This window comes from Oncorhynchus gorbuscha, linkage group LG17 (assembly GCF_021184085.1).
Source record: "Oncorhynchus gorbuscha isolate QuinsamMale2020 ecotype Even-year linkage group LG17, OgorEven_v1.0, whole genome shotgun sequence".
NCBI lineage: Eukaryota > Metazoa > Chordata > Actinopteri > Salmoniformes > Salmonidae > Oncorhynchus > Oncorhynchus gorbuscha.
In genome coordinates, this window is record NC_060189.1 from 34,032,035 (window position 1) to 34,059,347 (window position 27,313).

At 42.3% G+C, this 27,313-nt stretch overlaps 1 protein-coding gene across 2 annotated transcripts in view; it reads right to left on the reverse strand.

The window, feature by feature from the left end:
• The window catches only part of prkd1 (protein kinase D1), a 60,478-nt gene that overhangs the window by 14,808 nt on the left and 18,357 nt on the right, over window positions 1-27,313 (reverse strand). For both annotated transcript variants that reach the window (XM_046309579.1, XM_046309580.1), the window contains exons 2-8: window positions 7,504-7,642; window positions 3,494-3,625; window positions 2,725-2,888; window positions 2,344-2,367; window positions 1,890-2,094; window positions 1,056-1,133; window positions 439-631 (exon numbers count right to left, since the gene is read on the reverse strand). In XM_046309579.1, coding sequence (XP_046165535.1) covers window positions 439-631; window positions 1,056-1,133; window positions 1,890-2,094; window positions 2,344-2,367; window positions 2,725-2,888; window positions 3,494-3,625; window positions 7,504-7,642 — 935 coding nt within the window. The remainder of the gene's footprint in view (window positions 1-438; window positions 632-1,055; window positions 1,134-1,889; window positions 2,095-2,343; window positions 2,368-2,724; window positions 2,889-3,493; window positions 3,626-7,503; window positions 7,643-27,313) is intronic.

Sequence of the window (27,313 nt, forward strand, 5' to 3'; positions counted from 1 at the left end):
GGTTGAACCGGGATGTGGACATGAAGCTAGGGTTAGAGTTGTGGTTGAGGCTAGGGTTGAACCGGGATGTGGACATGAAGCTAGGGTTAGAGTTGTGGTTGAGGCTAGGGTTGAACCGGGATGTAGTTGAAGCTAGGGTTAGAGTTGTGGTTGAGGCTAGGGTTGAACCGGGATGTGGTTGAAGCTAGGGTTAGAGTTGTGGTTGAGGCTAGGGTTGAACCGGGATGTGGTTGAAGCTAGGGTTAGAGTTGTGGTTGAGGATAGATGATTGTCCTACCACTCCTGAGAGTAAGGTACTTTCCAACGCCCATACCAACATACTAATTCCCAATACATTGCTTCATTCTAAGCAGTATGTTAGAGTAGATATTGTACGAGGAACTATGACCATTGGTGTGTCCCTCTGGCCTAATCCTAGTCCTAGGTCCAGTCAATCACCTTATAGCCCTGTTGGAGTCGTCCTCTGGGTCGTGGAGCTCTCCCATTTCCCCATGGCCAGCCTCCAGCAGGCCAGTGTCAGTCACCACGGCCTCCTCCATGTCATCCATGAGACCACTGTTCCTGTCACTGTCGTGGTCGTCACAACCCTGCCCCATCACCAAATCAGACTCCGCCCCTGGGCTCAGTAGTTCTGGAGGAGGAGGAGGAGAAAGTTGAAACACACACAAGGAATTTGAAAAAAGTTTAAATTGAAGTATGCCAACGAATACCTGTTTTTTAAAGAAGAAGAAAGAAGAAACAAAAGAGGACAATACTAAGAATATCAGAATGGTAGAGTAGAAGAGATGTAAAAAATAAAACAGTGAAGTTATTTCACAGTCATAATTTGGTCAATATTTACAAGGAACATTCTGGTACGTCCAAGAATTGAACTGGTATTCTATTTGATTGACTTTCTACAGTCTCTGACAACTGAAGTAAATGCTGCAGAATTGAAAGAAAAACATCTCAATCCTGTGACATTTCTGTTAAAAATGTATGAGATGGACCACTACTTAGTTGGAAAGATCTGCCACACTTAAAGCAAAATAATGACTATCTAAAGTGAGACTTGCCTCCATTTTTAGACACTTCTCCAAGGCAGTTGTTTGGCACTTTGGGCGCACATCGTTTATGACAGTTGAATTTGCAATCTGTAACCGTGAGAGAGAAACAGAGAGAGTGTGAGAGAATGTGTGTGTGAGAGAGAGACAGAGAGAGTGTGCAAGAGGGGGAGGGAAAGAGATAAAGGAAAGAGAGAGATAGCTGGCACATCCACATGAAACCTGTATAATAGCACTGTGACTAAAAACAACATGTTATCTGTCAGCTAGAGTACTTCATGAACGTCTCTCATATGATACTATTACACCCTGTTCTGTCGTATATATATATATATATATATATATATATATATACAGTACAGCTCTACACATACACTAACAACGGCTGCTAAAAAAAAATACAAAATCCCAGCCATCATTTCAGGGACAAATGTTTTTGGCAGCAAAATAAATGAAAGCAACATGACTGCTTGTCTACACTGTAGTAACCATAGAATTACAGTACAGAGTATCTGTGAATTATGGAATCTCTATGGTAGTAACAACACTGTTGCTGCATTTGTGATTAACATGTAATTATACAGTTACAGGGCTATCTAAAAATCAGACCATAATAGTTATTCAAGATGTCACAAATAAAGCTTGAGGGAGCAACATCTGAAAATCTGTGAGCTTTGCCAACTCTGTGACAACCAAGTCTCGACATATCCCAAAATAATACCACCTGAAACTATTGAGCCGGTAAAAGCCCACAAGTGAGTCACACACTATTACAGCATCACCATCTCCTCCACCACCAGTCAACCCCTCATGATCTCAAGTCTCTCTCTCCAGGCCCTACTGTACCTTTGCATTGCAGGCCTTGACGGAACAGACCCTTGAGTAGCTTCTTGCAGTGTTGGCAGACGGTGGGGCGTGTGTAGGAGTGGACGACAAACGTATGAGGCACCTTGACTTTGGACAGGAGGATTTTGTCTAACTCTATGGGCCGGCCGGTGTAGGAAGAGGACCTTCTCTCTCTGCCGGGAAAGATGTCTGACTGTGCCTTCTGCTGCGGAGGGTAGCAGGGCAAGGCACATGGTAGGCATGGAGGTAACAGATGACAAGCAACAACTACGTAAACTACAATTATATAATTCAATCCCCTTTCTTTGTCTTCTTTGTCTTATTTGGGCATATGACACTTTAGGGAAAAACAGAGAAAGAGTGCTTCTAGTGAGAATAGGCATATTCACACTGCAGTAGGTGATGGCTGGGTTTAATACAGGAGTAAATGGGGACAGGGTATTGGGGTACCTACCTCCATGCCGGAGTTGACAGAAGACTGAGCATGCAGCGAGGAGAGGACAGGGACACACACAGGGAGGAGAGAATTCATAGTTAAACCTAACAGATATTCACACACATGACTGACTGCTGCTTGAGTAAAGAGCTGCTCCTACAGAATTCATCACGAACACAAGCAACAGGCCTTGCAGAATCACATCAAGTCCTTTATAGTAGGAACATGACTCTCATTGTAATCCAACAATTTGTCATTGGGAGGTTGGGAATGCATAGGGCATGTAGTAATCTGTGGTGTGTGTGTGTGTGTGTGTGTATCAGCTGTCATGCCCGTGTGAGCTTGGGCATGTGTGAGTGGCTCTTCCTTATGACCCACAGTAACCAGGGGTAAACTCACCAGTAAGGCCTCGTCGGAGGTGAAAGGCGAAGGCTCATTGGACCGTGTGGTGGTCAGAGTGGTCAAGCCGGTCAGAGAGACATTGGACAACCTCCGCTTGCGTATACCACTGCAGTTATTTGGGATTTTAAACGCACAGCGCTTGTGATAGTTCAGACCACAACCTTCGGCGAAAAACAGACAGTTTTCAGAGCAAAGGTGAGTTCACGTGTACTGTGGTCATTTTATACTTGCATCAAACTGGTGAGAGACTGTCTTTATGGAACTAAGTAGGAATCATCTGATGGACCAAGTCATTCATGGATTGTTGAAACTTTGGGAGAGTTTCCTTCATGAGCTGGCCACCATTCCAGTCAGACAGAAGTACTTGCTAACTTTTATACATGCTAGGCTATTGTGTCTGCTTCCATCCACTCCATGCACTACCTATCCAACTCCTTTCCAACGACCACTTCAGCCTGACAGGAGACACATTGTTCTCAAGCAGGGGCTTTGCTGCTCACCATGAACCCTGAGGAGACCTCTTCAGACTAGGGTACACCTGGGTGGCCTGTATCTCACGTACCCTAATTCTCTCTTAAAGAGTTCCTTAACCGTGTCGGAGTGGCTGGAACTTAAAGAAATGTGTTCAAATGGGCCCAGGGTTGCATCCCAAATTGTACCCTATTACACGACAAAGTGCACTACTTTTGACCAGAGCTCTGGCACTATATAAGGAATAGGGTGCCATTCGAGATGCAGTCCTTGGCTCCTACTGTACAGTACCTACCTTCACACTTGAGGCCCTGTCTCACCAGGCCCCACAGCATCTCTCCACAGTGGTCACAGAAGGCAGGGGCCCGGTAGGAGTGGACAAACAAGGCGTGGGGACGGATTTGGAAGTCCTCCACTGTTGCAGAGGCTAGAACAGGTCAACAACAATAGTCAATGGTTCAATATCAACAGTTCCTCACATTCCCCAGATTTAATCTGTACTCAATAGCTGATTTGTATTCTGTGAATAGTGACCCATTAGTGAAGTAGTGTAGTGGTACCATGTTTACAATGGATGTAGAATACAAAAAAAAATTGGCCGTTGGCTGGTACAGTATTTGTATATTTTGAGGTAAAGGCTTTTTGCTGCAGTTAGAGTTGTGGTTTTTGGCTGATGCTGTTAGGCTGCATTGGGCAAATGGGATAGAGTGGAGAGCTCAGCATGAGACTGCCTCATCAAACTCACACATCTTCCCACCAACATGCTTGTCTCAGCACGCTGAATACATTCTGATTAGCCATTCTGCTTGGTAAATTAGTTACATTTATTCAAATGATTGTTTTGCCTGTTGTTTAAAAGCAAAACTATGGTTGGAAGTTGAACAACCTGTAACTGTCATTGCATATTTCAGAAGATGAGTGTGTGGATGTGAATGTGGCACCTAGGTAGGCTTAATCTAAATAAATACCTATGTCTAATTAGTGGTTCTAGTGACATTTCCGCTTGCTGAGTTCTGCTTTTATCGCTACACAACTTTAAACACTAAAAGAAAACAAACACGGATGAATATAAAGACACGCTGTGGTGGTAAAGACAGCTCACATGATACACAGTATCTCTGCATTCCAGCACGGCACAGTACTGATCATTTTACTGTTTCAAACGGCAAATGGTGTTAGAGTATTACATGTCAGTGTACAAACCGGTTCAGTGTACAAATCATTGGATAGAGTTAAAGTCGCCTTCCACCTCACTCCCATTATTCTGTTTACAGATTGGGGTGCACACCCGTTTTGCATCAAGTAGCATCCATCCTGTTCCAGCGTAACAAATTGACGTTGTTCACACCCTCATGCTGGTAACAGCAAAAGTGTTCTTGGCATCCTATCCACCTTCACACTCATTAAGTTGCTCCAGAAGTCGAAAAAGATCAAACGAGGAAAGACAAAATCGTGAGGTCTTTGACAGGAAGACTGGCTGGTGAAAACAACTCCCTGGGATAGTGTAACACACCGTAATGTTCATTTATCAACCATTACCATTTTTCTTTCTGTGAAGGGAATTGATGATTTTATTGATGAGTTCAGTGGAGCACAAGTGTTCTGGCATTTGGCCCCTGTGGTGAGCCTCCTATAGTAGCTGCTCTATGTTAGCACGACGCTCTCTCCACTCATACTTCCTGAGCTTATCAAGAGTCAAGAACAGAACAAGGTTATGACTTGTTTTGATCTTCTACCTCAAATGTGAGTGCTAGCATAAGCTGAGATGCACTGAACAACGAGAGTAGCACAAAATAATACTGCAGACAGACAGACAGTGTTTGCGGCATCTGTGCAGTAAGACATACCCATGTGGACCTTCACAACATGTGACCTCTTATAATGTAACACAATAGCCACACATTAGAATCCATGCAATTCTCTGTTATGATCCACTTCGCTCAGCCTCTGATGCTGAAACAGTAACAGAACTAGACAACAATTTACACACCACAGTCAACAGAGGACACAGTCTGTTCAGAGCAGCCGCCCAGTGGGAATGATCACAATTAATAATCACAGACAGTCTAGTCTTCACTGCTTCTTTCTGACAGTTGTAAGGTTCTTCCTGTGTTACTTTTGCTCTGTGCTCACTGCTCTCTCAGCTGTCGAGTGTGTCATTAAAAAGTGTCATGAGAATGTGTTCATCTGGGCATGTAAATCACTAAATCACCTGAGCCCTCTCTTTCCCAGCAAGGGGTGCAGCCAGGGGGTAGTGGAGGTGTCAATCTACCCAATGTCGTCGTCCCCCCCGTCTTTGTACCACAGCCACAACTAAATTACCTGCCATACTGTAACACACAGAGGGGGAAGAGAAAGCCTGCCAAGCGTTTGTAAAAACACTTTAGCAGTGTCAAACGCGATACTTCGATCACTTCCTACTCCTGGGCTAGGATAAGCACACCCCTGATTTTTTTGCCGGGCGCGGCAGCCAAACAACTGGAGGGGGTGGCGGGGAGCAGAAAACTGCCAAAACAAAGCAGAGCGACAACACTGGTTCAATACACAAAGATGATTAAAGATTTGTGTGACAACCTATTTGGTTATTTTAATAAATGCTTTATTACTTCACAAGAGACGGGCATCTGAGATAGAACTTACATGTAATTGGTTCATTTGCATATTGGCATAGTTCCACGTTTCCAGATCACGACTTGTGTGTTGGTGTTTCTGATTGGCAGCTAACCCTGTGGTGGTTTTAAGATATTATCTGAATGAATGATCTTTTGTAGCTGGCTATATCAGCTAGACACCAACATGCCCTCTAGCTCTGTATTTGTCATGTAGTCAGTTATCCATGTTCTTGTCTGTTGTGATGACTGAGTAAAATTAACCACACAGTATGCTATTAGCTAAGCACAAAGACAATATACACGCTTATGCCATTTAGATACTATGAAATGGAACATTACGTCCTCACTATTATCATTGTGTCGTCTGATTGGTCCATTACGCTGGGTAACATTGTATATCTCTCCTCCTTTTCAAGCTGCTATTATGGAGATGCTTTGTACTCTGTTCACCATCTGTATGAAGCTTGAACACGTTCTGCATTTAGAACAAAAACAAAAAGGAACCTTCTACTTCCTGCTATTATTCAAAATATTATTCAAAATAATAAATAATAGGGTTCATAGGAGAGTTCACCCCTCTTCCCTATATCAAATGGTATATTCTAGTGGCTACATAACTAACAGAAAAAAATTGCTGAAGAGAAGCAGTGAATGCAATAGGCCTATGTTCTATTGCATTAAAACACTGTGTGGAAAAAAAGGTCATATGAATGTATACGACATATGCAAACAGAGATTAGCCTACATGGAAACAGAACACAGGTGAACAGAACTCGCCTTCAAACAGGAGCATGTTACATATTCAAATGCCTAGGGCATGGATAGCAACACCTCAATCCAGAGGAAGACATTGTGCCATGTGTGACCTAAGGAGGGCCTGGGTCGTTTTATACCATGGCAGCCGTAACAAAATGTTTTGAAACATTTTGCAACAGAAAACCACAATTAATGTTTCTTTTTGGTCAAGTTTGGGTAGTTCGTCCCCATTTCAGTTGATTTTCTTCCGTTTGATGCCTAATGAACACAGCCCTGTTCTAGTGTGTCCTATAGTCTTACCTGATAGCACTACCTCAACCAGGCAGTGTGTAGTGTGTAACATGTAGTGTGTAGTGAGAACTGGTTTTTCCTGATAGTACCACCTCAACCAGTTAGTGTGTAGTGTGTAACATGTAGTGTGTAGTGAGCACTGGCTTTACCTGATCGCACCACCTCAACCAGGTAGTGTGTAACATGTAGTGTGTAGTGAGCACTGGTTTTACCTGATCACACCACCTCAATCAGGTAGTGTGTAACATGTAGTGTGTAGTGAGCACTGGTTTTACCTGATAGCACCACCTCAACCAGGTAGTGTGTAGTGTGTAACATGTAGTGTGTAGTGAGCACTGGCTTTACCTGATCGCACCACCTCAATCAGGTAGTGTGTAACATGTAGTGTGTAGTGAGCACTGGTTTTACCTGATAGCACCACCTCAATCAGGTAGTGTGTAACATGTAGTGTGTAGTGAGCACTGGTTTTACCTGATCGCACCACCTCAATCAGGTAATGTGTAACATGTGGTGAGTACTGGTCTTACCTGATAGCACCACCTCCACCAGGTAGTGTGTAACATGTAGTGTGTAGTGAGCACTGGTTTTACCTGATCACACCACCTCAACCAGGCAGCGTGTAACATGTGGTGAGTACTGGTCTTACCTGATAGCACCACCTCCACCAGGTCTCCCTCTGTGATGTCTGTAGCTAATTTCACCAGCTGGAGGATGTTCTCCGAGTCTGGGACATGGCGGAACAGCAGGATCTTATCATACATTCCATAGAAGCCACACTCAGGTAACTGTGTGGGAGAGAGAAAAAAAAGAGTAGCTGTCATTGGTTAACATTTGATAGGTTCTCTTGTTTGCTTGACTATAGTTCTGTCCAAAACAGATTCGCTATTCTATTGCTTGTTGATTAAGTGGAAAGAAATGTACAATCATTTCCTTTCAGACAATTTAAAACAATATCTTAATAGTCAAATTGAAGATGTCCTTCTCTGCTTTTTTTTCAGGCAACACAAGAAGAAATCTGTCTCCATTGAGACCCTTGGAGGCATCTCACACAGCAGACTAGGGCAGATTAACCTAATAACATTTAGTGGAACAATGATATTGTCTCTAAATTCAATTTACAGAGTCCAGGGTTCAACCTTTCACCAATGATGATACAGTACTGATACCCAACTGCCCATTAATAATATAGCTCCAAAGGATCTTCAGAGATATTTACAAAGCTGTTCATCACAGCCTCAATTCAGTAACAACAGTAAAGTCATATGTCTCTTCAAATTGAATTGAATTGAATTGCATTGGTGCTATGCTGATGATTAAGGAGCCCCATAATGATGCAGACAGTTATTAGCCCGTATGCTGTCTTGTTGTACAGTTGAAGTCGAAAGTTTACATACACTTAGGTTGGAGTCATTAAAACTCATTTTTCAACCACTCCACAAATGTATGGTTAACAAACTATAGTTTTGGCAAGTTGGTTAATACATCTACTTTGTGCATGGCACAAGTCATTTTTCCAACAATTGTTTAAAGACTGATTATTTCACTTATAATTCACTGTATCACAATTCCAGTGGGTCAGAAGTTTACATACACTAAGTTGACTGTGTCATGGAGCTTCTTTTTTTTGTCAATTGGAGGTGTACCTGTGGATGTATTTCAAGGCCTACCTTCAAACTTAGTGCCTCTTTGCTTGACATCATGGGAAAATAAAAAGTTATCAGAACAGACCTCAGAAAAGAAATTGTAGACTTCCACAAGTCTGGTTCATCCTTGGGAACAATTTCCAAACGCCTGAAGGTACCACGTTCATCTGTACAAACAATAGTACGCAAGTATAAACACCATGGGACCACGCAGCCGTCATACTGCTCAGGAAGGAGACTAGAGAGACTCTGTCTCCTAGAGATGAACAAACTTTGGTGCGAAAAGTGCAAATCAATCCCAGAACAACCGCAAAGGACCTTGTGAAGATGCTGGAGGAAACCGGTACATAAGTATCTATATCCACAGTAAAACGAGTCCTATATCGACATAACCTGAAAGGCCGCTCAGAAAGGAAGAAGCCACTGCACCAAAACTGCCATAAAAAAGCCAGACTACAGTTTGCAACTGCACATTGGGACAAAGATCGTACCTTTTGGAGAAATGTCCTCTGGTCTGATGAAACAAAAATATAACTGTTTGGCCATAATGACCATCGTTATGTTTGCAAGCTGAAGAACACCATCCCAACTGTGAAGCGGTTGTGGATATATTGAAGCAACATCTCAAGATATCAGTTAGGAAGAAAGCTTGGTCGCAAACTTCCAAAGATCTGGCAAAGGACAACAAAGTCAAGGTATTGAAGTGGCCATCACAAAGCCCTGACCTCAATCCTATAGAAATTTTGTGGGCAGAACTGAAAAAGTGTGTGCGAGCAAGGAGGCCGACAAACCTGACTCAGTTACACCTGCTCTGTCAGGAGGAATGGGCCAAAATTCACCTAACTTATTGTGGGATAGCTTGTGGAAGGCTACCCGAAACATTTGACCCAATTAAAAACAATTTAAAGGCAATGCTAGCAAATACTAATTAAGTGTATGTAAACTTCTGACCCACTGGGAATGTGATGAAAGAAAGAAATACTGAAATAAATCCTTCTCTCTACTATTATTCTGACATTTCACATTCTTAAAATGAAGTGGTGATCCTAACTGACCGAAAACAGGGAATTTTTAGAGGGATAAAATGTCAGGTATTGTGAAAAACTGAGTTGAAATGTATTTGGCTAAGGTGTATGTACACTTCCGATTTCAACTGTACAGTCTTTACCAAGAGGCAGAAGCCTGTAGCCTAGACACAGACTTGACAATTGTTCTTCTCTGGTAAATGTAAGGTAGGTGTTTAACCAAACAGGCAACACAGTCTGTTGCAAAAGAGCCCACATTAACAGATGCAGACTAGGGGCCAATTACTCTATTTTAATGCAGTTAGAACATGTATTGTGTTTCATTAAATTAAAGACCCAGGATACTAGAAAACAGCCCAGAGCAAAGATACAAAACAAACTTGTGGTGTATTTAGTGAGGTTAAACATTCAGAATGTTTCAGATAGAAACATTGGATAGAACAGCACATTCTGTCACGTTGCACCCATGCTATTTAGAAACAGTAAAAGGAGAATGGTCTGTTTCACCATGTTCTGTTGTAGAACATCATTGGATTTTTAACTGTCTGTTTCACGAATCTATCTAAAGTCTGAGGTCAAACTATGGTGTGCTTTAGGTCAACAAGCACAATGCCAGGGCTGGGAGAAAAAAAATGTTTTGCTATACCGGTATTGATGCATGGACCGGTTTGGATTTATGTTATACCTTACATAACAGTATTCCAATGTTTGCTTTGTTAAATTTTATAATTGAAAGATAAAACTCGAACAAGCAGAGCAGGTGCCAAAAGGACCCTAGAAATCTGCACACTGCCCCTTGAGGTGGAAGTATGAACTGCCAATAAATACATAAAAAAATACCTGCCAATTATCAGCCTGAAAACGTCATCCTGGCACGTTTAATCAAAAAGGTTAAATGTCACAGTAGCTGACTTTATCTCAATAAATTCCAGTCAATGGGAAAAGATGAGTGTCACAGGGTTGATGCCTAGGGGAATACATTGCATCAATGGGGGATGATTAGGATCACAACATGATTTTGAGCCAGAAGTGGAAATGAAGCTAGGGTTAGGGATAGGGTTGAGGCCAGGTTTAGAGTTGAGCTGGGAGTTGATATGAAACTAGGGTTAGGGATAGGGTTGAGGCTAGGTTTACGGTTGAGCCGGGAGTTGATATGAAACTAGGGTTAGGGATAGGGTTGAGGTTTAGGGTTGAACCGGGATGTGGACATGAAGCTAGGGTTAGGGATAGGGTTGAGGCTTAGGTTTGAGCCGGGATGTGGACATGAAGCTAGGGTTAGGGATAGGGTTGAGGCTAGGTTTAGCGTTGAGCTGGGAGTTGATAGGAAACTAGGGTTAGGGATAGGGTTGAGGCTAGGTTTAGGGTTGAGCCAGGAGTTGATATGAAACTAGGGTTGAGGCTAGGTTTAGGGTTGAGCCGGGAGTTGATATGGAACTAGGGTTAGGGACAGGGTTGAGGCTAGGTTTAGGGTTGAGCCGGGAGTTGATATGAAACTAGGGTTAGGGATAGGGTTGAGGCTAGGTTTAGGGTTGAGCCAGGAGTTGATATGAAACTAGGGTTGAGGCTAGGTTTAGGGTTGAGCCGGGATGTGGAAATGAAACTAGGGTTAGGGATAGGGTTGAGGCTAGGTTTAGGGTTGAGCCAGGAGTTGATATGAAACTAGGGTTGAGGCTAGGTTTAGGGTTGAGCCGGGAGTTGATATGGAACTAGGGTTAGGGACAGGGTTGAGGCTAGGTTTAGGGTTGAGCCGGGAGTTGATATGAAACTAGGGTTAGGGATAGGGTTGAGGCTAGGTTTAGGGTTGAGCCGGGATGTGGAAATGAAACTAGGGTTAGGGATAGGGTTGAGGTTTAGGTTTGAACCGGGATGTGGACATGAAGCTAGGGTTAGGGATAGGGTTGAGGCTAGGCTTAGGGTTGAGCCGGGAGTTGATATGAAAATAGGGTTAGGGATAGGGATAGGGTTGAGGTTTAGGTTTGAGCCAGGATGTGGACATGAAGCTAGGGTTAGGGATAGGGTTGAGGTTTAGGTTTGAGCCGGGATGTGGACATGAAGCTAGGGTTAGGGATAGGATGAGGTTTAGGTTTGAGCCGGGATGTGGACATGAAGCTAGGGTTAGGGATAGGGTTGAGGTTTAGGTTTGAGCCGGGATGTGGACATGAAGCTAGGGTTAGGGATAGGGTTGAGGTTTAGGTTTGAGCCGGGATGTGGACATGAAGCTAGGGTTAGGAATAGGGTTGAGGTTTAGGCTTGAGCCGGGATGTGGACATGAAGCTAGGGTTAGGGATAGGATGAGGTTTAGGTTTGAGCCGGGATGTGGACATGAAGCTAGGGTTAGGGATAGGCTTGAGGTTTAGGTTTGAGCCGGGAAGCCTGATGAAGTTCCATGGCAGAAATCAGCTAAAGAGGGGTCGGGAACCCGTTGTAAATCAGTTACGCCTCGCAACACATCAAACCAATCAAATGCCTTGCTTGGCCGGAGCTCCAAAGGTGATTACCGGATTAGTGACGAAGGAGCAGCGGTGCATGAGGAATAAAAATGTGAACAAAACAAGCATTGGTGGCGTAACATTTGATAAGGTTTTAAGATGAACTAAAGCGTCAGCAACAGGGGAGAAATGGTCTACAATGCTGGCCATATCAATATTTTTACGAGCTAATTCTCTCACAATTATAAAGCCAATTAAATGTTAATAAAAACAGCATATTACTGACCTAAAAGGTTAGCTGTGTTAGACCAGTCGCTAGCTTATCCAGGGTCTGGGATACATAGAAGCATGTACTGTCTATATATGGAAACAACTGCAATCATTTAGCATGCAACATTGCTAAAATGAATGAACTAAAATAACATTAACCTCAAAGAGTTACCTGTAATACTCTTGCAGCCTAATTGTCAACTCCTTATTTTTATGCTGTACCTAAATTACAAGGGTTGAATTGCCACTGAACCATTTTATGTCAGCAACATCTGGTATATGGTTTGCCTCGTATACATTGTCTACTGGTATAATTTTAAATGAGAACATTCAGCTCAACATGTAAACAATATGTGAGTTTAGCCATTGTCTGCTTCAGATGACAGATGCCCATAAGGCCAGTAATACCATCATACTGTAGGCCTATGGCTGTATTGGCGATGCCTGCCATATGATAAGCTGCTAAATGGATTCACATAGCTGATACACAGAGAGAGTGACAATCAAATAAAACAGATTGGACATCTTACAAATGTTCATTTACAACACAGGCACAGAGACAGAACCCCTTTCCCTCTTTATTGCAGGACTGTGATATGTGATTGATCAACATTAACACTCATCACATTTGAATAATAGTTTAACAATTAAAACAAGTTTAAACGCTTCAATTCAAATAATTAACACTTCATTACTTCAAAATGTACAAATAAGCTCATATGTAAAGATTACACTTCTTAGTCTAAACAACAATACATTTACATTTAAGTCATTTAGCAGACGCTCTTATCCAGAGCGACTTACAAATTGGTGCAATCACCTTATGACATCCAGTGGGACAGTCACTTACAATAGTGCATCTAAAACTTAGGGGGGGTGGGGTGAGAGGGATTACTTAACCTATCCTAGGTATTCCTTAAAGAGGTGGGGTTTCAGGTGTCTCCGGAAGGTGGTGATTGACTCCGCTGTCCTGGCGTCGTGAGGGAGTTTGTTCCACCATTGGGGGGGCCAGGGCAGCGAACAGTTTTGACTGGGCTGAGCGGGAGCTGTACTTCCTCAGTGGTAGGGAGGCGAGCAGGCCAGAGGTGGATGAACGCAGTGCCCTTGTTTGGGTGTAGGGCCTGATCAGAGCCTGGAGGTACTGAGGTGCCGTTCCCCTCACAGCTCCGTAGGCAAGCACCATGGTCTTGTAGCGGATGCGAGCTTCAACTGGAAGCCAGTGGAGAGAACGGAGGAGCGGGGTGACGTGAGAGAACTTGGGAAGGTTGAACACCAGACGGGCTGCGGCGTTCTGGATGAGTTGAAGGGGTTTAATGGCACAGGCAGGGAGCCCAGCCAACAGCGAGTTGCAGTAATCCAGACGGGAGATGACAAGTGCCTGGATTAGGACCTGCGCCGCTTCCTGTGTGAGGCAGGGTCGTACTCTGCGGATGTTGTAGAGCATGAACCTACAGGAACGGGCCACCGCCTTGATGTTAGTTGAGAACGACAGGGTGTTGTCCAGGATCACGCCAAGGTTCTTGGCGCTCTGGGAGGAGGACACAATGGAGTTGTCAACCGTGATGGCGAGATCATGGAACGGGCAGTCCTTCCCCGGGAGGAAGAGCAGCTCCGTCTTGAGTAGTAACTATGCTATTATTATTAAAGCATCATTTCAGGTGAAATGTGGAGCAAGGTTGCCAACCTTGCTTCACTGATCCCTGATTTACTGGGAGAGCAGACTTCTATTCCAGCACAGCAATATCACACTTGATTATCAACTGTCATGACATTGTCCTGGGGGTAGGTTTATGACAGTCATAAATACCTCTTCCCCCCCTTTTCCTCTCTCTACCCTACTGATGTTAAATTTGCAAACCCCTTGGTTAACATAGAGATTCTGGGAACATCAGAAGGTGGGGGAAATGAACTATATTCTGGTAATCCGACCAATTGAACATATGTGGTGGTACTTAATGAATATGATGTCAGTTCGGTTGTCATCTGAGACATTCTCATCAATGATAAGATGACAAACTCTACAGTGGAAAGTCTACACATTGTAACGTTGTTCGTCTGTTGTATGAAGAGAGTCAGACCGAAATGCAGCGTGTAGGTTATTCATGACTTTAATGAAGGAATTGCGGTACATGAAATAACTCAAACATACAAAAACAACAAACGGAACGAAAAAAACCTATTACAGCCTATCTGGTGACTACAACACAGAGACAGGAACAAACACCCACAAAATACAACGCGAAAGTCAGGCTGTCTAAATACGGTTCTCAATCAGAGACAACGACAAGCACCTGACTCTGATTGAGAATCGCCCCAGGCAGCCAAGCCTAACTAGACACACCCCTAATCAGCTGCAATCCCAAATAATACAAACCCCAATACGAATACAACATATAAACCCATGTCACACCCTGGCCTACCCAAACATATAACAAAAACACAAAATACAATGACCAAGGCGTGACACACTTCAGAGTTATCGGATTCACATGGAATTTTTGTTCAATTTAAATGTTTGAATATGAAATGATTCATGATGGGATGAAATGTGATTTTAGCTTCTTTAATGTGAGATTTGGGTTTTCATAAGGTTAGGGCTCTGCTCAATCAGTGGCCCGCCCCTGTGAAGGGACATGGGCTATAACACTTTTCAAACACGCCCTCCTCTCCCTTCCTATACAAAGCCTTGAAGACAATATAACCTCTTGTTTCAGAGGATGTGAGGACGACGGTCCAATGTCAGAATGGTTCAGATAATAACTACAGTACGAAGCCAACATCAGCGTGAGCTTTGGTTGCGAATGGTATGAACTTTGAACTCTTATTCACTACAGAAGTGATACCTCCTAGCCACGGAGTTAGCAACAGCAGCTGCAAACGAGGGATAGGAAGGAACAGACAGAGTAACCCGTCTATCACACAACAACGTTATTACAACGTATCCAATTGACCACCAGAGACATTCTTCAAAGGACAAAGGACTCGGTTTGGCAACACAGCCTTCCATCTACCACCAACCTACCGAAGTGCAGCTCAGAGTAAATATTTATCGCATTTTCCTGTATTTTTCCGATAGTACAGCTTCTTCCTTTGTTTCTCAGTCTTCCCGCTCTTTCACTCAAACCCAGCCCCTTATCTTTTGTGTAACAAGCTGTCATATCTGTTCCGCCCGCCAGGGACATTTTCCTTTATGACGTAATTTGTAATGAAGTTATGATTAATTCTGTGTATGTGTAATTCTGTGTGATTAGTTAAAATATTTAGTAAATAAATAATTAAACCCAATTTTGTATTGCTGATTCAACTTGTTAGCCAGGGTTCGTGAAGATAACCAAGAATTTACAACTTTCAGATGAGACTGAATTAAGGTGATGATTAATATTGACTGCTATTGATGTAAAATATTACTAGGTCTTTAAGAGTTTATTCGGAAGATAACAGCTCTATAAATATTATTTTGTGGTGCCCCGACTCTCTAGTTAATTACATTTACGTGATTAGCTCAATCAGGTCAAATTAATTACAGAGAAAGGATTTTATAGAATAGCATGTCATATCACTTAATCCGGCATAGCAAAAGACACAACATAACTCATTAGATTTGATAAGTTGAATCATGGTTGGCCTGTTCCAATTGTAATATGTTTATACATTGTGCGTCATGTTTAATTGTATTTTTGTATACAACATTTGCTAGCATACACTGCCTTCAGAAAGTATTCATACCCCTTGACTTATCCCACATTTTGTTGTGTTACAGCTTTAATTAAAAATTGATTACATCTTTTTCAACCTCACCCATCTACACACAATACCCTATAATGACAAAGTGAAGACATGTTTTCAGAAATGAAGCAGATTTCTTGAAAATGAAATACAGAAATCTAATTGACGTATGTAAGCATTTGCACCCCTAAGTCAAAACATTGTAGAAGCACCTCTGGAGGCGATTATAGCTGTGAGTCTTTCTGGGTAAGTCTCTAAGAGCTTTGCACACCTCAATTGTACAATATTTGCCCATTATACTTTAAAACATTCTTCAAGCTCTGTCTGTTGGTTGTTGATCATTGCTAGACAGCCATTTTCAAGTCTTGCCATAGATTTTCAAGCCGATTTAAGTCAAAACTGTAACTAGGCCACTCAGGAACATTCAATGTCGTCTGCCATCTTTTGTGGAACAGTCAATTCTTAACATAAAGGCTTGAAACTCGTTAAAGAGTGTCCCCGGGAGGACATACAGTACATTGAATTTCAGCTTCCTGCGATTACAGGAAGTGACTTAATTTGGGGTAATAGAGCTGGTTTTGAAGGTTTAAAAAGGTTTAATCTTCACATATTTTACATATGAGTGACCGAGGAACCCGACATATAAAATTTGAAGTCAACCAACCCAAAGCATTTTTGCCCTTGATTGGACACAATGGTCTTACAGTTCTAGAAACTAAGAGCCTTTCTATGAATTATTGAATTAATACTGAAGAGGATTGACTTGAAACTGTCTGTGTCTATCAGCCTTGCCTGTCAGCCTGTCTGTGCCTGCCTATCTGTCAACCTGTCTGTGGAAGAGAGGGAGAGATGAGAGGAGGGGGAGGCAGGGAAAAGAGGGATGGAGATTGAGGAGGGAGGAGAGAGAGAAAATGGAGAGAGTATCAAGGGGAAGAAAGGGGAAAGAGAGGTGAGAGGGTGAAGGAGGGATGGCTGAGAGAGAGTAGGTAGGGGGAGATGGTGAAGGAGGAATGGGGAGAGAGTAGAGGGAGAGAGAGTGAGAGATGAGAGGAGGTGGATGGAGGGAGAAGGGGGATAGTGAAGGAGGGGGAGAAAGGGGAAAGAGGGGAGAGGGTGAAGGAGGGATGGCTGAGAGAGTAGGGAGGGGAGATGGTGAAGGAGGAATGGGGAAAGATTAGAGGGAGAGGGAGATAGAAGAGAGGAGGTGGAGGGAGGGAAAGAAGGGGGAGAGAATGGAGGGAGAAGGGAGAGAGAAGGGGGATAGTGAGGGAGGGGGTGAGGGAGGGGGAGAGTGTAGAGAGGGTGAAATAACGGGGAGAGAGAAGAGAATGAGGGGATAAAGAGGAGGTAGAGAATGAATGACAGACATGAGATAAATTAGAAATACATCAACCCTGTGACACATCTTTTCTCATTGACTGTATTAAGAAAAACATCAGCTCCAAGGGACCATTTACCCTTTTTGCAATAACGTGCCAGGATGACGTTTTCCTATGATATCATGTTGAAAATACATGGTCATATAGGAGAAGAATTATTCTGATAAAGAAAAAGTTACCTTTTGACTAAATTAAGGCATACAAATACAAAAAACAAATGTGGCTCTTTGTGGAAATGATAACAGTGTGCAGGAGATTCAGAAATAGATGAAAATGCCCCCCCTCCAATTTCTCACATGGAATAGCCTTCATTTATCAGAACCAGAGTAGACTGACGAGTTTCAGAAGCAAGCTCTTTGTTTCTGGCCATTTTGAGCCTGTAGTCAAACCCATCAAATGCTGATGCTCCAGATACTCAACTAGTCTAAAGAAGGCTAGCTTTATTGCCTCTTTAATCAGCACAAGTTTTCAGCTGTGCTAACATAATTGCAAAAGGGTTTTCTAATGATCAATTATCCTTTTAAAATGATGAACTTGGATTAGCTAACACAACGTGCCATTGGAACACAGGAGTGATGGTTGCTGATAATGGGCCTCTGTACGCCTATGTAGATATTTAAAAATAATAATAATAATAATCTGCCGTTTCCAGCAACAATAGTCATTTACAACCTTATACAATATCTACACTGTATTTCGGATCAATTTGATGTTATTTAAAAAACGACAAAAAAAAAAAAATGTTTTTCTTTCAAAAACAAGGACATGTTTAAGTGACCCTAAACTTTTGAATGGTAAGTGTAAAATTGCCTTCAAATATGTCATACAGTCAAACATTCTAAAAAACATGTTGATATGATATTTTGGCCATATTGCCCAGCCCTAACTTGCACTATACGTCTAAACACGATGTACGTGGTTACTAAACCATTTTAGGAATAGCATCCCCCCTTATCAATCCAATGTCAAAGAAAAGAGCAACATATTGACTGACCTGTGTACTGTGGTGAGGGAACCACTGCTGTGCATCACCCGCTATTGATCTACTCTGCTGAGCTTGGTTACAACAACATGTAGCCAATCCCACTATTTCACCATCTCGTTAAGCTCACATCACACACACACACACACACCAGAAAATTGTTGGGGGAGAGAGGGGGTGCAGAAGAAGAAAGAAATTGCCCGCGCTACAGATGGCTATACCAGTCTGCTAATACAGGACTAGTAAAGGACCAGTGCAATACTTTAAAAAAACAAAAACATATATTTTTTTTATTCTGATTTTTCAGGGGGTGCTGTAATAACCTCAGCACCCCTACTTCCCGCAGGTACGCACACACACACACACACACACACACACACACACACACACACACACACACACACACACACACACACACACACACACACACACACACACACACACACACACACACACACACACACACACACACACACACACACACACACACACACACACACACACACACACGCGTTTGACATTGAACATTTTTCGTCTGTTAATCAAATTAGAACTCGTTAGTAACACTGAATTGATTTGTATAATAGTATTATTGTAATAACTCTGAGAGGTAATTCCTGGTTTTTACAAAAGGTAGCACCTGAGGAGAAGAAAGCAATAAAAACAGCTAGAGGAGGAGAAGAAGACCTAATACATTTTTTACAAATCTATGAGAATGAACAATGATAATCCCCACCAAATATTGTCTAAGGGAAAAAGAAAGCAAACTTCAAGTGGCATGGAAATGAACATAGCTCCATCAAAGCTGATGTATTGCAGTGCAGGCCTCATGTAGTTTTGCTAGCTTAGCTCTGTAATAGTCTGTCAGCAATGACTCCATCCACTAATAAATGAGACAGTAATTGATCTGTTAAGTCACATGCTCTAAATCCCCATGAGCCTTTGCTCTGCTCCATTCAGTCAATACAGATCACACATGGCGCTGTGTCTGACAGCAAATGAACACTAACACTCAGTAGGACTAATGGAGTAATTATTGCAGGAGGAAAGGTTGTCAGAGTGTCGTGGTGTTGTGGATCTGTATTTTTGTTGACATTGAGAAGGCTCAGCTCTAATTCCTATTCATTGATTGTAGTTTGTAATCAAAACATGGATGACATATTATTAGTTTGAACTGATTGTACTTTCTTTTAAAGTAAAATATTCTCACAATTGTACTATAAATCTAATATGAACTGGGTGTATGGAGCATTCCAACTGAATCCTGTGGTGAATGATACACCTTAATAGCGATGCAGTAATATGTTGGTCAAGTTGAAATTCAAACATCTCCAGGAACAGGTATATCACAATGTTCTCTTCCTAGTTAATAGCAGTAGATTTCTGCCCTGTCAGCCTCTAATGAGGTCTGTACAAAAATATATACAGACATAGGCCTAAATATGGTACTGACTCTTAGGTCACCATGACAGCAGCCCCAATGTAACAGTAGGGTTGTCATGGCAGCGGAACCCAAGGCTTTATTCCTGATTGAACGCTATTCATTTACTTGACACAACGGATGCACATATATCTGCTGAATGTCATTCCCAGCAAAAGAAAAGCAGAGAGACACTGATCCTTGTCATTTACCCCCCTATGGGGAAGATGTGCTACTTTAAAAGCACAGGAATTCCACAGGCATTAGTTACTAGTTATATTGCCTCTCTAGGGAGACTGATGAGGCACTTTCAACTAAGATGGCCTTTCAACACTTATTTTCCCCGCTATACATGTATATGTTTTTTTATGGATAAGTGCGATGTACAAAGAACATCAATTTGAAGGCCATCTTTTCCCTCAAACAATGGGCACGGTCAGTGTCGTAGCTAGCTGATGTTGTGTCATGGATGGTGTAACAAGCAACTGCTTTTAACACTGCTAGAAGCAGCTGTGGCTTGGTCCGTTGGTTGAGGGGAAAATAGCCTCTGAAAGAGCTTCAGCGTGTGTGAATCCCCGATAAAGCTGTAACTGCCGTTCTGTCCTTCCATGCCTACGCTATACATTACAATCTCGTTGTGGTGCCCTTCCTTCCTTCCGTTCTGAAACATCAACCTCTCCTTTGCTTTCGCCCCGATGGCTGCAGCATCCTCGCTGTAAAGCTCCACATTGTCAGTGATTCCTGTTTGAGTGACCCCATACTATAAGTGTCTCAGTCGAGTTCAAAGTGCAAGTTTTCTTATGGCCAGGTACCTTTATTTGAAAATGCAATACGTACGTGCCTGATAAAATGACATGAACAGAGAAACATGTCAAAACATCAGTAGCACCAGCAGCTACAGCTGAACAACAAGTGTCTTAGGGCGTTTTCACATTCGGTACCCTGGTTCGGGTTTCCCGGAGCGATTGTGAGAATTCTACAGGGTTACATTTTGCTTTCACAAGACCTGAAAATAACTGTTTCAGAGTGTGATTAGCAAGACACACATTCTACATAATGTTATCGAGCTAGATTGTTTACAAGGGGCAAAAAGGTTCAGCATGATCAGCGTCACGATACCTGGTACTCTGGTCCTGGATCTTGGACCCACTACTCAAGCAGGTCCAGGATTAGTTTCAGACAGGGTTTGATTGCATTTCACACATGCTTTATGGCGAGGATCAGGGTACCAAACACTCCAGTAGTAAAACAACGGCATACTTTCAGAGGTGGACTGAGAGAAGAATATTCTGGTTCTTTGTTGCTAGTGGGGATGTGAATTTGTTGTTTTCATAAATTCATCAGCTACATTTAGTGTTGAATGCACAAGGAATTAAAAACTATGAAAGATGAATTCCAAGGCTAACCACGGATTCACAGGAAAATGTTATTATGTTTCTTCACATACATTTTTAAACATCTTATCCACACAAAAAGGTCAACCTTGAAAGTATGTTTTGCTTCAATTAGTGTGTAGCCAGAACAGCGCTGGACAAAAATATTGTGAGATGATGGGAAATTCGTTTTTAAATTACACTGCTTGGACCATGCCTAAAGTCACATTGAAATTTTAAAAAAGTAGCAGAATTCTGCTCTAGGCCCATATCCATGCAGCCTACTTCTGCTCTAGTCCCATATCCATGCAGCCTACTTCTGCTCTAGGCCCATATCCATGTAGCCTACTTCTGCTCAAGTCCCATATCCATGCAGACTACTTCTGCTCTAGGCCCATATCCATGCAGCCTACTTCTGCTCTAGTCCCATATCCATGCAGCCTACTTCTGCTCTAGGCCCATATCCATGTAGCCTACTTCTGCTCAAGTCCCATATCCATGCAGCCTACTTCTGCTCTAGTCCCATATCCATGCAGCCTACTTCTGCTTTATTCTATATCCATGCAGCCTACTTCTGCTCTAGGCCCATATCCATGCAGCCTACTCCTGCTCTAGGCCCATATCCATGCAGCCTACTTCGGACGTAGGCCCATATCTATGCAGCCTACTTCTGCTCTAGTCCCATATCCATGCAGCCTACTTCTGACCTAGGCCCATATCCATGCAGTCTACTGACCTAGGCCCATATCCATGCAGCCTACTTCTGCTCTAGTCCCATATCCATGCAGCCTACTTCTGCTCTAGGCCCATATCCATGCAGCCTACTCCTGCTCTAGGCCCATATCCATGCAGCCTACTTCGGACGTAGGCCCATATCTATGCAGCCTACTTCTGCTCTAGTCCCATATCCATGCAGCCTACTTCTGCTCTAGTCCCATATCCATGCAGCCTACTTCTGACCTAGGCCCATATCCATGCAGTCTACTTCTGACCTAGGCCCATATCCATGCAGCCTACTTCTGACCTAGGCCCATATCCATGCAGCCTACTTCTGACCTAGGCCCATATCCATGCAGTCTACTTCTGCTCTAGGCCCATATCCATGCAGCCTTCTTCTGCTCTAGGCCCATATCCATGCAGCCTACTTCTGATCTTATTGTAAAACCAAAATTGTGCATTTCTGTCAATGAGCCTCTAGTCTCCAGCCAGGGTATTATCCCTGTGTGGTATGAGCACCGGTTTCTCACATGTCTACCACTCCAAACTGTTTCTCACAGTGCATTCTGCAGGCTGTAGCTGGCTGTGGTGTGACAGACAACCACTGGTCAATACTGTTTTATACGACCATGCTTTTGTTTCTCTGCCTCACTCTGCGCACACACGCACACACACGCACACACACACACACACATTGACTGGCGGCCATAGAAGAGCTTTTGCTGCAGCTATTGCTATTCTTGTAGCCCTCAGAACGGTATACAGTACAGTACAGATAAATGCTCACAACACACACAATTGCAAGCCGAAGGTTCTAGTCTAGACTAACCCTACCACAGTTCATATTGGTAACTTACAAAATAATGGATGTGATTTATTGAAAGTGTCAGGGATACTGGTGTATTGAATAGAGTTGCAAAATTCCGGTAACCTTCCCAAAATTCCTAGGTTTTCCAGAATTACCAGTTGGAAGATTCCTGGAATCAGGAGGGAATAAGCAGGAAATCCAGAATCCTCCAACCAGTATTTCTGGAAAACCTGTGGATTTTGGTAAAGTTAACTTAATTTTACAACCCTAGAATTGGACGCATGCATTAAAAGAGAATGTCTCGTATGAAAGCTAGAAATGATTCTTCTATTAATGAGCTGGTAAATAATTGGTACCATGGGGTATAATGTGTGGGCGTCCATGGCCAGTAAAGAAAGTAAATAATTGTTTGTGAATACTAATTACTGGAACAAAATCAATTAATTCCTAACTGTTACCATACTGTACTTGCACCTCGGTTTACAGGGAATAACCATGGTATGGAGTGCTCACTCACTTAGCTAAACAAGTACGTATACTGTATGCATACGAAACTGATCTTATGCAGTATACTGTACTCATTAACAAGCATTTGAGATATTTAACACCCGAATCTGACATTTACGGCACTCTAATGTACCGTATTCTTGACCAGCTCTCACTCTCACACCTAGAGTCGACAAAGAGAATAGGCTCTTTTTGAATAATTTGACTTGTGCATTATATTTAATTATAGTTTTATTTTAGGACTGTTAAGTTTCTCATCGTTACCTTAATAGCTGTATGTTCACACTTTATTAGAGACTATTTTGCAGCTCTTTGAGTACTGCTGGCATGCCCACACCACCCCAGTGCAGTCTCTCAGTAACTCTACTCTACACAGGCTCTGGTAGGCTCTAGTCCACAGTGTGCTAATTAAAAATGGCGGCCACAGAGGGAGGGACGTTTAAGTACTAACTGTGAAGATTTGTATAAAAATGTTCTGTACTGGAACCTTTGTATGCGTCCCAAATTCCAACCTATTACCCATATAGTGTACTACTTTTGACCAGGGCTCATAGGGTGTGTTGTGAGCAGTTGCGGTACGAAGGTAAAAAATCACTGGGGAAGCCAGAAAAGATAATAGTGTTGAAATAATTGCATTGTTTGCTCTACAAACTGTTCGCTCATATACCTTGTGACCGTGATTTATAGGCCGAAACAAAAAGAAGACACAGTGGCAGAATAAATTCAACCACAACCTCTGTCCAGTAAAGTCCACAAAACATATTGCATGTAACAGTTACAGTTGAAGTTGGAAGTTTACATACACCTTAGCCAAATACATTTCAACTCAGTTTTTCACAATTCCTGACATTTAATCCGAGTAAAGATTCCCTGTTTTAGGTCAGTTAGGATCACCACCTAATTTTAAGAAAGTGAAATGTCAGAATAATAGTAGAGAAAATAGTTGATTTCAGCTTTTATTTATTTCATCACATTCCCAGTGGGTCAGAAGTTACATCCACTCAATTAGTATTTGGTAGCATTGCCTTTAAATTGTTTAACTTGGGTCAAACGTTTCGGGTAGCCTTCCACAAGCTTCCCACAATAAGTTGGGGGAATTTTGGCCCATTCCTCCTGACCGAGCTGGTGTAACTGAGACAGGTTTGTAGGTCTCCTTGCTCGCACACGCTTTTTCAGTTCTGCCCACAAATGTTCTATAGGATTGAGGTCAGGGCTTTGTGATGGCCACTCCAATACCTTGACTTTGTTGTCCTCAAGCCATTTTGCCACAACTTTGTAAGTATGCTTGGGGTCTCCACTTGAAAGACCCATTTGCGACCAAGTTTTAACTTTAACTGATGTCTTGAGATGTTGCGTCAATATATCCACATCATTTTCCTGCCTCATGATGCCATCTATTTTGTGAAGTGCACCAGTCCCTCCTGCAGCAAAGCACAACATGATGCTGCCACCCCGTGCTTCATGGTTGGGATGGTGTTCTTCGGCTTGCAAGCATCCCCCTTTTTCCTCCAAACATAACGATGGTCATTATGGTCAAACAGTTCTATTTTTGTTTCATCAGACCAGAGGACATTTCTCCAAAAAGGTACGATCTCTGTCCCCATGTGCAGTTGCAAATCATAGTCTGGCTTTTTTATGGCGGTATTGGAGCAGTGGCTTCTTCCTTGCTGAGTGGCCTTTCAGGTTATGTCGATATAGGACTAGTTTTACTGTTTTGTACTTGTTTCCTCCAGCATTCCTCTGGGATTGATTTTCACTTTTCGCAACAAAGTACATTCATATATTATTATCTCTAGGAGACAGAACGCATCTCCTTCCTGAGAGGTATGACAGCTGCGTGGTCCCATGGTGTTTATGCTTGCGCACTTTTGTTTGTACAGATGAACGTGGTACCTTCAGGCGTTTGGAAATTGCTCCCAAAGATGAACCAGACGTGTGGAGGTCTACAATTTTCCTTCTGAGGTCTTTGCTGATTTCTTTTGATTTTCCCATGATGTCAAGCAAAGAGGCACTGAGTTTGAAGGTAGGCCATCCACATGTACACCTCAAAATAGCCTATCAGAAGCTTCTAAAACCATGACATAATTTTCTGGAATTTTCCAAGCTGTTTGAAGGCACAGTCAACTTAGTATATGTAAACCTCTGACCCACTGGAATTGTGATACAGTGAATTATAAGTGAAATAATCTGTCTGTAAACAATTGTTGGAAAAATGACTATAGTTTGTTAATAAGAAATTTGTGGAGTGGTAAAAACAAGTTTTAATGACTCCAACCAAAGTGTATATAAAGTTTGACTTCAACTGTACATGACCTACAGCCATGACCTAAAAGGGTGTTAATGTTTATGACAATTTAGGAACACTAAAAAACGACTGACTTAAAACCACAATGAGTTACCGCTAGTCGCAAAGAAAACAGGAGCTGCCTGCACTCATCCAGCACCATTTCAACATCAACATTTCAACATCAAATCACCAATGCTTAGTCTAATACAATGAAAATATTTCTGGCAGCGACTGGAACGAATTGCAAAAATCGCTGAAGTTGGAGACTTTTATTTCCCTCACCAACTTTAAACATCAACTGTCTGAGCAGCTAACCGATCGCTGTAGCTGTACATAGTCCATCTGTAAATAGCCCACCCAATTTACCTACCTCATCCCCATACTGTTTTTATTTTATTTACTTTTCTGCTCTTTTGCACACCAGTATCTATACTTGCACATCATCATCGGCTCATTTATCACTCCAGTGTTAATCTGCTAAATTATAATTATTCGCTCCTATGACCTATTTATTGCCTACCTCCTCATGCCTTTTGCACACACTGTATATAGACTTTCTTTTTTTTCTACTGTGTCATTGACTTGTTTATTGTGTTATTGGCTTGTTTATTGTTTACTCCATGTGTAACTCTGTGTTGTTGTCTGTGTCACACTGCTTTGCTTTATCTTGGTCGGGTCGCAGTTGCAAATGAGAACTTGTTCTCAACTAGCCTGGTTAAATAAAAGGTGAAATAAAAAAATTAAAAAAGATTAAAAGATACCAAAAACGATTTAGTTCAATCAACGTAAGTTAAATCTGATGTGGCTGTCCATGTTTCTGATTTCTGTGTGTGTGTGTGTGTGTGTGTGTGTGTGTGTGTGTGTGTGTGTGTGTGTGTGTGTGTGTGTGTGTGTGTGTGTGTGTGTGTGTGTGTGTGTGTGTGTGTGTGTGTGTGTGTGTGTGTGTGTGTGTGTGTGTGTGTGTGTGTGTGTGTGTGTGTGTGTGTGTGTGTGTTCGTGCAAGTAGAAATAAACATGTTGACTCACCCTACTTGTAGAGAAACGCCAATGACATCCTCCTCTCTTTCATGTTGACGAAACGGTCTGTCATATAGTACACGCTTTTATGTTTTGTTGTCCTAGGCTACCTGGCTAAAATGCTTGCCACAAGTCCAAATCCCTATCTCCATCCATGGCCAATTTAAGAAAGAGGCTATTTTAGCTAGCTAGCTAGCTAGCCAATGGAGGACAACAACACAACGAGATACAACAATTCAAGTTGTTTCTGTCAATGATGTATGCTCTCGATTCGATTTGATAGGAGTGACGCCAAATCCAGACAGGCACTTGACACTTTTTTTGGGTGCACCAGAACCATTCACTGTTGAGCTCACTCAGTTTAGCTCAATGCTGATTGGCGATTATGTTACTTTTTTAATCAAGGGAGACCAGATGCTCACTGGCTTCTCTTGCATTCAATGCTACGGGCGGCAAAAATGTCCCACTCTTTTGAACCAGTCAGCATCAGGTCATCAGGCCTTCAGAGACAGCGGGGCACTGTTTTGCTCGCTCTGATGTTTTCTCCGGTGAGATACTTTGAGCCTCTTGCAAATTGAAAGAAGATTATGAAACACAGAGAGACTAAATAAGTTATTTCATTTTTTTATTGTTCAGTTTTTGGGGTGAAGCCTGGCCCTTGGCATCCATGAATACACACCACTGATTGTGAGAATGGTGAAGAATTATAGTGCCTTCCTTCTCACAGAATGGCATACTAATGATCAACCGTAAATATGCAAAGATCACTGACATTGTAGTATAGTTTTGAATAACAAGACAATTATATACCATTACATTTGACTAAATGTGGTGATCTTTAGAAAATATCAAGGAAGTGATGAGAGTGTTATA